The sequence below is a fragment of the Silurus meridionalis genome, chromosome 29 (assembly GCF_014805685.1).
Source record: "Silurus meridionalis isolate SWU-2019-XX chromosome 29, ASM1480568v1, whole genome shotgun sequence".
In the NCBI taxonomy this organism is placed as follows: Eukaryota; Metazoa; Chordata; class Actinopteri; order Siluriformes; family Siluridae; genus Silurus; species Silurus meridionalis.
This window is the reverse complement of record NC_060912.1, coordinates 1,416,694-1,427,184: the sequence shown is the minus strand read 5'-3', so window position 1 is coordinate 1,427,184 and position 10,491 is coordinate 1,416,694. Positions and strand designations below refer to the sequence as shown.

Genomic DNA, 10,491 nt, shown 5'->3' with positions numbered 1-10,491 from the left:
GATTGTTTATTAATGTACAGTATTTTTTAATTATTTTCAATTACAGTCAGTATTTTTGTAATTATTTATTTTTTATTAACAAATAATACATTTTATTGTGTTTTTTATTAACAAACATTATTAATGAACAGTACTTTTTTATTTTTTTATTAATAAATAGGACATTATTCTATAATCTTTTCATTAATGATCTTTATGGAGCTGAGCGTGCTGTCATGCTGGAACATTTTGCGTCTCCTTGTTCAAATGAAGAGAAATTTTCATCCCAACTTTGTGGATTGGAGAAGAAGCACCGATGAGTTGAAAAGTTGGGTGTCCCAATATTTTTATCCATATAGTGAAGTGTGTTGTGGTTGATTATGAAGTCGAAATCTCCGATCTGTTCCATGATAAATCCATATAAATAAAACCGAGGCCTTCAGCTATTTGCAATGGACGATGAAGAATGAACCGATTAAAACCGTGATGTTTATTTGTATCATCCACCTCATGACCTTCCTTCAGATTCCTTCAATTATTCATCGTTAATTAATTATTTATTATTAAACGCGGTAACTGCACTCCGCCTGTTCCCCGTGTCGTGTCGGTGTAGTTACCCTTTTAATGCATCTCCGAGTGGGAAACGTTGCCAGGCAGCTATTACCCACACACACACACACACACACACACACACACACACACACACACACACACACACACACAGAACCATCTGAGTACATCTTTAATGCACATTAACCCCACAACATCTATTGCTTCCCCTGAAAGACTGTTCTGGACCTCATCCAGCATCTCACACACACACACACACACACACACACACACACACACACACACACACACACTGTAGACTGTAGATGACTTCAGATTGCACACACACACATCTATTGTCTGAAAAGATTTATTCATTTATTAACTGTATTGATGTTTGTGAGAGAAACCATACACTCTACGGACAAAAGTATTGGGACACCCCGACTTTTCCAGTCATATGTGCTTCTTCTCCAAGCCACAAACTTGCAGGTCCACGACCTTTAGTCTTTGTATTAAATCTTTCCTTCGATTGAATTACGAGACCCAAAATCTGTTCCATCACAAAGCCAGCTCCATGAAGATTTGTTTTCCATGGGTTGGAAGATGTGGAAGATCTCCTTCTATAGAGCTCTAAACTTAAAAAATCGAGCGGAACATCTTTCGAGAAGAGCGGAGGTCATTATCAAGAGGAAATGGAGAATAAATGTGGAACAGGATGTTCAAAAAGGGTCTTTAAACATGTCCATATAGTGTAAATAGTGATGCTCAATACACACCAGTATAATGATTCAAATAATAGTATTATTATGAAGAAGAGGAAGATAATAAGTTTTCTTTTGTTTTCTCGTAAGACGTATTTTAGCCTGAGTGCAGGAGGAACAATACAATAGCTGAAACCTTGCTGAAGGCCCCTTCAGTGGTTGACAGGTTTGGGATTTAAACTCACAACCTTTTAGTCCTGAGGACAGAACCCAAATCGCTGAGCTGCCACTTCCGAGCAGGAGATGGTCCGGAGGTCCTCCTGGGCTACGACACTGATGAGGTTTTTCACCTGCAGGCGAGGGGGGAGATGCTCCCAGGCCTCGGTAGCTCTCACCGGACCTGCTGACATATGTCACTCCCGATCTGTTCTGCGAGAGACGAAATCTGACAGCGAAGGCGCATGCGGACCAGCAGCACAGAGCTCCGAAGAGCCGCCGCTTCCTGCTAATTGGTGTTTTTGTAATAACACCATCTGTTCTTTAAGAAATTCAGACTGCAGGAAGACGCAGGATAAATTTATGCACCAGACAAACAATGCAGCAGCGAGAAGGAAAAATGCAAGAGGAAATTATACACACTGTGGTACACTATAGTCATAGAATTATACAATATGCAAATGTATGGAAAGTATAGGACTTTAAAAAATACATTTTTATCCTTTTGAAGTGCACACTAATAACTCTTTTTACATATGTTTTATTATAAGACTTTCTGCAATATTTCTATATAAAATCTCTTATTTCTGATTTATATACAAAACCAACCACACAATAATGTGCGATTTTCACTATTTATTTACTTCAGTGAAAATCCAAAGATATAGATCTCAAAGAAAGAGGCAGATTGCCACCCAGTGGTGTTTCATTCCACAGCACACCAACATTATTATATATATATATATATATATATATATATATATATATATATATATATATATATATATATATATTTTTTATTTTTTTTCCTTTTTTTTATTTTTTATGCTGCACCCAAAAATCAAGCAATTCCTATCATTCGACTTGAACCCCTTGCTGAAGTCGCCAACTCAAATGATGCATTTTAGTATTTCATTCTTAACGTCAGTTTCGCACATGCTCCGGACATGAACATCATCATCATTATTATTATTATTATTATTATTATTATTATTATTATTATTATTAAACGGCTATGAAAATAAATCTGTATTTATCGTCTGTGCAAATTCCTGCCATCGATGGGATTCCAGAAAGCTGTGTTTTTTGACACAATCTGCTGCAGAGGAATCTCCCCTGTTTCAATTCCATGGATGATTAAGCAGGATAATTAAGGTTTTTGGACATCCTCCACAGAGACAGACAGAGCAGCTGGTGACATTCATGCATTTGAAACAGAGCGTCACAGTGAATTCCCATTAATGTCAACGTGTTCTGGCGACGTTACATAAAAGACTGGAAAAGTGGCAGAAAAGATGAACAAAATGATGAAAAAACGTATAACCGAGCCACAAAACAGACTCAGTATATATTGTGTACACGTTTGTGGTGTGTATGCAGGTGTGGTTAACAATGTCAGAAAGATATGTGTGTTTAAATACTACTGTGGCATGAAGGCCAAGAATCAGAAATCTCAAATATATTTATTGGTCAGTTTTAAAAAAAATGATAAAGCAAACTAGAAAATAACTTGCCAGATGGCACACCATGGTGTCCACCAGCCTGAGCAGCTCGGTCTCAGCTTTGGCAGCTGATCAGACAGGGGACATTAGCAGGCTAATATAAATTAGACCACAAATTGCTCAGTGAAATGTCTGAAATCGAGATGGCAATAATAAATAGACACACTGAGGGATGTTTTTTCAGGTTAAATTCTGTATTCTGGTCCCCTTTTAGTCCTTGTAGATCTATATAATATAATATAAGAAATCTATATTCGTTAAATAAAAAAGTGAATTAATACAAAAAAAGTGATTTTTTTTTTATACAAAAAGAGTCTAAGGTTAATGAAACAGACTATTTGGGGAAAAAAAGTCAATATTAAAGGAAAAAAAGTCAATTTTAAATAAAGAAAAGGATTCATGAAAAAAATTGTCTATTTTAAGTAAAAAAAAAATGTTTAAATAATTTTTAAATAAAAAGTCAATTAAAAATAAAGTATGTTTTTAGTTAAAAAAAAAAGAAATAATAAAAGAGACGATTTTTTAATTAAAAAGTCAATTTGGAAAAGAGTTCATTTTAAATACGTTTTAAAAAACTATTAGTTTTTTTCTAAACAATTTAAAATAAAAGAGTTCATCTTTAATAAAAACTTTAAAAATTAAAAGTCCATTTTAAATAAAAGAAAGTCCATTTCATATTTTAAAAATAATATTTTTAAAATTGTTTTTATTAAAAAATAAGCTATTTTAAATTTTAAAAAATCGGTTTAATAAGATATATATTTTTTATATTATTTTAAATAATGAGTCGATTTTAAATGAAAAAACTCAATTTGGGGAAGAAAATAAATATATAAATATAATATAAACATCCGGTTTACCCGGAAGTGGTCGCGCGGCTCCATGGAAACAGCGCACGCCTTTTTCGAATATGCGCTTAGCTAATGTTAGCTAGTTCGAGAAAGAAAAAAAGAAAGAAGAGAAAATCTGCGTTATATAGTAAGAAGAAAACCAAGTATTTGTGTTGAAAGTATTTGTAGTTTGGAGTCTCGTCATGATGAGTCGCACACCGGACGCACGAGCGAGGTAAACAGAGCTGGTTTAGCTAGGTGGCTAAAGACTGCTAGGCTAGCTAGTTAGCCTGTAAGTTAGCTAGCTGGCTAAGTGTACCAAAATAACACGTCTCAATATGTTTATGAACGCTGTGTGGCCAAAAGTATTCGGACACCCTCCTTCTCCTTCTCTTCGAATTCTCCACCAGCACACTCCAAAAACCCAGTGGAACATCTTCCCAGAGGAGTGGAGCTTATTATAGGAGCATATGGAGACTAAATGTGGAGTGAGATCCTCAAAAAGAACATAATCCTATGCCCAGGAGTCCACATACTTTTGCCCATATAGTAAATATGTAAACACAGTAAACAAAACCATGTGGCTCAAATATTTGTATCCATATAGAGACACCCAGACCAAGCAGATCCATGACAGCATCAGCCATGTGGAGAAACATTTTGGGGAGATGTGCCAGCTTCTCGCAGGGTATGTACGTAAAACGGCCCGGCTCAGAGACAAGGCTGACCTGCTGGTCCGAGAGATCGGTGTCTACGCAGACGTAGAGACGCCCAATCTGAAAAACGGACTGAAGCATTTTGCTGATCAGCTCTCCAAGATTCAGGACTACAGACAAGCCCAGGTGGGTTCATGAGATCTGTATTAACTCTTGATAGAAGTCCTGAATTGTTTTCAACTCTGTGTCATGTAATGGATCTACAAATCGATCAAATGCAGTGAAACAAGGTAAAGAAATGAGATGTCTGACATCACGGTTTGAAAATGTGTTAAAACCCGAAAGCTGTGATTGCAGAAGATCCTTCTGAGAATCTGGAATTTCTGATTCGAGGAGTTTTTAAGATACGCCTACAATTGTTTCTGCTGTCTTATAAAAATTTGGTGTAATTATATTTTTTTTGTTTTAAAGAAATGATGGATGGATGATAGATAGATAGATAGATAGATAGATAGATAGATAGATAGATAGATAGATAGATAGATAGATAGATAGATAGATGCATTTCTTCATCTATACATGCAGCAGAGTTGGATGAATATTATGCAGGATAGATGGAGAGCATTGCTATGCATCTTACCATATGGGTGGATGGAGAGATGGTTGGATGAATGAATAAACATTTAATCATGGATAGATATGTGCATGCATTTGTCAATCCATAGACACAGGGATGGTGGGATGGATGGGTGAGTGGAGAGAGAGAGAGAAAGAGAGAGGGGGAGGAGATTTTTTCCAGATGTATGCATAAAGAAACAGTTTACCTGATTGGTTAATTGATTAATTTATTAATTAATTGATTGATGGGTAGATCACTTTATTCTTCCCAGTGAAACATAACAAGAGAATAAATATATATATATATATATATATATATATATATATATATATATAAAGAAGAAACAGATACAGTGTGAGAGTGTGATCTAATAATAATCATTATTTTTGTTTATTATAAGGATGCAAATTATTATGCATTCATTTGCATATTGATAAAGAAAATAATTCCACTGTCAAATTATTTAATTGATTGATTTATTCTTTATTCAGGTTGAAAGACTCGATGCCCGAGTGGTGGAGCCTCTGAAAGCGTACGGTTCGATTGTGAAGCTGAAAAGGGTATGTTTCTGGTTCCGTCTAGACACCAGACGCCTCGTCTCTTACTCAGAGTGATCACATGAGGGCAGCATTACATTATTCCTGTAATGAAACACGTTCTTCTGTTTATTGAAGCAGGTGGAATTCAGTGAAATTAACGGTCACATGTGATACAGTGAAGAAATAAAGCTGATGGTTTGGATTAAATTATTAAGAAATGATTTTAATAGAAAGTAATGAACCATATACAATTTGTGGACACCTGACCATAACTTAGTGCTTTTTAAACATCTGATTCCACAGCTAGTCTTCATTTGCTGTTATAATAACCTCCACTCTTTTAAAATCACATATGTACCTTACGGCCAGGTCCACAAACCTTTGACAATATTGTATGTGTGTGTGTGTGTGTGTGTGTGTGTGTGTGTGTATACGACGTGAGAGTCTCATCTTCATGACTCTCAAACATGCATCATGAAGACCTCTACCCTGGATGTTCTGATATTCCCTGGTGATTAATCTTCGTTCTCCCGAGGCCCACAGCACGGCGTTGTGAATATCTTCTGGAACGAGGGATCTGTCCGAGTCGTTTTTTCCATCGTTTAGACAAACCAGAGACGACTTTTCTGCTCCCTCATTCTGCCTTCTGTGTTTTGATAAAGAGAGATTAATGAAGCTGAAGCAGCACAGGTTGTGCGTCATCGTTTTACTTCAGAAAACAGTTCCTTCTATTGTTCCTCACTGCTCGGCTCCTCCACAAGCATTGATCCTTCAGAGTATTGCGCTTAGTGAGCGGATTTACCTCAACATACCATCAATCGTCCTCTTGTAACTGGTCATCCTTCTCTTCATACGTCTTCTTGTCAACTACTGGTGCCCCATCTTGGAGGTTCTTCATGGAGGAAGCTGACAATGACCCAGTGGTTATCGAGCTTCAACCTCAACAATGTCTGAAAAGGGTTTTGGTTCGAGTTGTCGAGGGTTCTGAGTGTTGCTCAAGGGCCCAGGAGGATCGACGTTCGGCTTTTATATTTATTACGTTCAGATACCAGTGCTGGGGTGGCAGATGGGGTGGCAATGCTTGTTCTTAAGGTGGCAGTTGCCACCCCAGTGGATACGCCCACTACTCATGATCAACTCGTGAAAATCTTACATCTCCAATATTATTATCCACTGCTCCAAGTCACCTGGGTGATGCTGAATTTGTTTTGTGATCTGATGTCATTTTTTTCACCCGGCAAGTTCTTGTAGGTTCGGCATCAAACCCAGTTTGACAGACCTGAGATATGAAGTTCAGATGGCTGGTTATCGAGCAATTGTTTCACAAAATGTACAGATAGTTCACAAGTAGGGGGCGGAGCTACCGGGGTGGCAACTGCCTCCTTAAGAAAGATCATTGCCACCCCGGTAGCTCCGCCCCCTACTCATAAACTATCTGTATGTTTTGTGAATCAATCGCTCGATAAGCGGCTAGCGTAGAAAAAAATTAAAAAAGAAGAGTGCATATTATCTTTTCAGCACTTTTCTTTGTTTTAAAAAGATTTTATTCCCCTTTTCTGCATTTTTCTTTGCCTGCAAAAAGTCCTGACGTTTTCCTCGAACTCGCAGGAGGACCTGAAACTTACCCAGAGTGCCAGGAATCGAGAGGCGAAGCAGATGCAACAGCTGGAGAGAACGAGACAGAGGAACCCCTCTGACAGACAGATCATTGTATCCTTCCTTCCTGCTTCTTTCTTCTTTAAACCCGCTCAGTGCACATGAACAAACGCTGCAGGTTCAGACTTGTGTCACTCATCAAAGGTGAGGAGGTCCATTAGGAGTAAACAGGCAGTGTGTAGAGTCTACAGTGTAAAGCAGGCGTGGAAAAACATTCGATCCTCTCCAGCGAAGAAATCGGTTAAATTTAAATGAATTGGAATATTAATGAATGCATTCAAATTTCTACTGAATGTCATTGTAATAAATTTAAATATTCTCGAGATACATAGGAATTGCATTAGCATAAATCTGAACTGGGGAGGTGGTAGCTATATGGTTAAGGCATCGGACTTTGACCATGATTTCAAATCCCAGCTGCCACTTCTGGGCCCCTGAGTAAGGCCCTTAACCCTGTAGTCTGCTGCCGTATGTCATATGAGACTACTCACATTCGAGGTCATTTTTCGTGCAGGAGCTGAAGAAGCGGTGCAGCCCCAAACACTTTCGTTTTACATAAACGCCTCGTCCATCGAAACCCCCCAGTTTCAACATTTCGACATTTTACTTCTCTCTCGCTGCCGCGAAACTCGCGTAGCCTCGAGAGGGAAGCGGCGTCGTCGACCCGAGCGCTGCATACCGCAGGCCTTCGTTTCCTTCATTCATTTATTTTTAACCCGCACTAGGGTTGCAACATTCCAGGAATTTTCAAGAACGGAAACTTCCCATGGGAATGAACACAAACGCAGAGGTTAACAGGAAACATAAACGTAGTTGAAAAAAAACAATCTCGCAGGACAGTTTTGGTTAAAACACCCAGATTGAAGGCCTTTTCAATTGAATTTCTCTCCTGCACACTGCATTCTTACTGCAGGGCCACTGAGGCCACACCCCCTACATGCACTGCGCATCCCTCAATCACATAACACACATCATTTCTTGAATCCTGCACAGTTTGTCTAAATTTCCCCCAAATTTCGAATAAATTTGCATAAATTCCTGGTACGTTTCCATTTTGGAATAGTTCCCAAATTCCCCAGATGAGGTCCCCGTGGAAAGTTTCCGGAAAGTTTCCACCCCTTTGCAACCTTCGTCCACACCGATGCGTTTTAGTTTATTTTTCTCTCCGCCTTTCGCCGTCCGTCACAACGGGAACGTAGCTTTTCGAAAAGCGCGTGAAAAGAGGCGTAGATAAGCGATTTTTGGGAAACGATCGAAAAAGTGTGGATGGTTTTTAGACACTAGTGAATGTTTTATTCTTCTATTCTCCTTAACAGCGTTTTTTTTCTCTTTCACAGTCACAGGTGGGTTTTCACATTTAAAAACGAACATAGAGCATCACAGATTTACCGAATCACAGCTCTGTTCCGGAACCGATTTCCGCGAACAGACCGCACGTGTGAACGGTTTATTCCTGCATCGTGACTGTCGGTTGTGTCGTGACAGGCTGAGAGCGAGCTGCAGCGAGCCACGATGGACGCCACGCGCACGACTCGCCAGCTCGAGGAGACAATAGACCTGTTTGAAAGGCAGAAGATCCGAGATATCAAGGTTACCACGATTGCACAATTTTCTGTCTGTCGGGTGAAAAGCGTTGCATCACTTCCCGAGTTGTTACAGCAGGATCTGAACGTCTAGCGAGAACTGGACCTGTTGTAGATTTGATCAAATGCACTATGCAGAAATACACGAGATCGTTTAATTCATAAATGTATTTATTTTTAGAAGCTTTACTGAATTAGGGATCTAAAAATTCCACTATACGGACAAAAGTATTTCGATGACCCTTTCCTGCCTTGTGTGCTTCTTAACATGAGGTCGAGGCATGAAACTTTCCCTTCACTTGAACTAGAAGATCCGAATCTGGCAAATCATGACAAATTCCCCATGCACAAATCCAGCAGACATGGTTTACATGAGTTGGAGTGGAACATCTCGATTGGCCTGCTATAGAGCCACGCCAGGTCTTCTCACATCACCTACAGCACCTCATGTTGAGATTATTATAAAAGAAAATGTGAACTCCATGTGAAATGGGAAGTCCAAAAGGATTAGGCGTCCACAAACTTTTGTCCGTATAGTGTATATGTAGGCAAAGCCAACGTGACATCGTAGTGCATGATGTTTGTTGGTTTTGAAGTGAAAACTAGTTAAATAATAATTATATCAGCGGAATAAAGAAAAAGCGACCCTTTTTTTAAAAACCTGGCAACCATGGGCTCTTCTGATCAGTAGAGTCTTTGGAAATAGTTTTTTAATTTCTATAAGAACAGAAGAAAAAAACATCTAAAATACAATGAAACACAATGTATAAAGTAAACATCTCAGGTGTTTTGGAGATCTAAGGAGTAGCTTTTGGTGGAAAGAACGTTGGCACGAGGGGAGATGGATTGCGAAAAAAGGCAACCCGTCCTCATCACCAAATGTCCAATGCCGTTATTCATTTCCAGTCCAAATCCGCTCTCAAAGCTGCACGGAGCGGCTTCCGATCCAAAAGATCTCCATCCAGGCAGATCCGCGGTACAGGCAAACGGATCACTGGTACCTCAGGATCTCCAGAGGGAGAGAGAATAAAATTATTATTATTATTATTATTATTATTATTATTATTATAATCGTTCGATTGACATTTTTTTCCGCCAAATATATAAGATTTTAAAAAAGATGGTCTTCATGTATTTTCACTTCAGAAATCAACAAATTGTGTAAATCGCAGATATAATAAGAACACAGCTGCATTATATTTTATCTTTTTTTTCCCACAAGAAAATCTTCGGGGAGTTTGTGACGGTCGAGATGGCATTTCACGCCAAAGCGCTGGAGGTCTACACCACCGCCTATCAGCACATCCAGAACGTGGATGAAGAAGCCGATTTAGAGGTGAAACAACTCAGTAATTGAATGTAACAACCTCCACACTATGATGAACCTTTTTGCCCTGTCGTTTATATCAAGAAGTCCAGAGGCTTAATGACACTAAACTTCCTTATGGCTGTTTTTTTTAACCGTCGTGTCGTTTATCAGAGCAGAAGGGCAAAGACTCCTCAGTCTCGACACACGTGCACGTGCGGGGTATAACCTACTGTGATTGCCCTGTACACGTAAAACTCGCTCTGTATCACGAGATGTTTACGCCATACATTCTCCTTTCACTCAAAAAAAAAAATTCAGAGGCACACACTTGTGTTCGGACACGAAATTG

At 38.8% G+C, this 10,491-nt stretch overlaps 1 protein-coding gene across 2 annotated transcripts in view; it reads left to right on the top strand.

Moving 5' to 3' along the window:
- The first annotated feature begins 3,816 nt into the window (after window positions 1-3,816).
- The window catches only part of cibar1 (CBY1 interacting BAR domain containing 1), a 25,503-nt gene continuing 18,828 nt past the window's right edge, over window positions 3,817-10,491 (top strand). For both annotated transcript variants that reach the window (XM_046843871.1, XM_046843870.1), the window contains exons 1-7: window positions 3,817-4,015; window positions 4,388-4,622; window positions 5,547-5,615; window positions 7,203-7,304; window positions 8,588-8,593; window positions 8,736-8,840; window positions 10,056-10,169. In XM_046843871.1, the coding sequence (XP_046699827.1) occupies window positions 3,984-4,015; window positions 4,388-4,622; window positions 5,547-5,615; window positions 7,203-7,304; window positions 8,588-8,593; window positions 8,736-8,840; window positions 10,056-10,169 (663 nt within the window). In that variant the 5' untranslated portion in view covers window positions 3,817-3,983. The remainder of the gene's footprint in view (window positions 4,016-4,387; window positions 4,623-5,546; window positions 5,616-7,202; window positions 7,305-8,587; window positions 8,594-8,735; window positions 8,841-10,055; window positions 10,170-10,491) is intronic.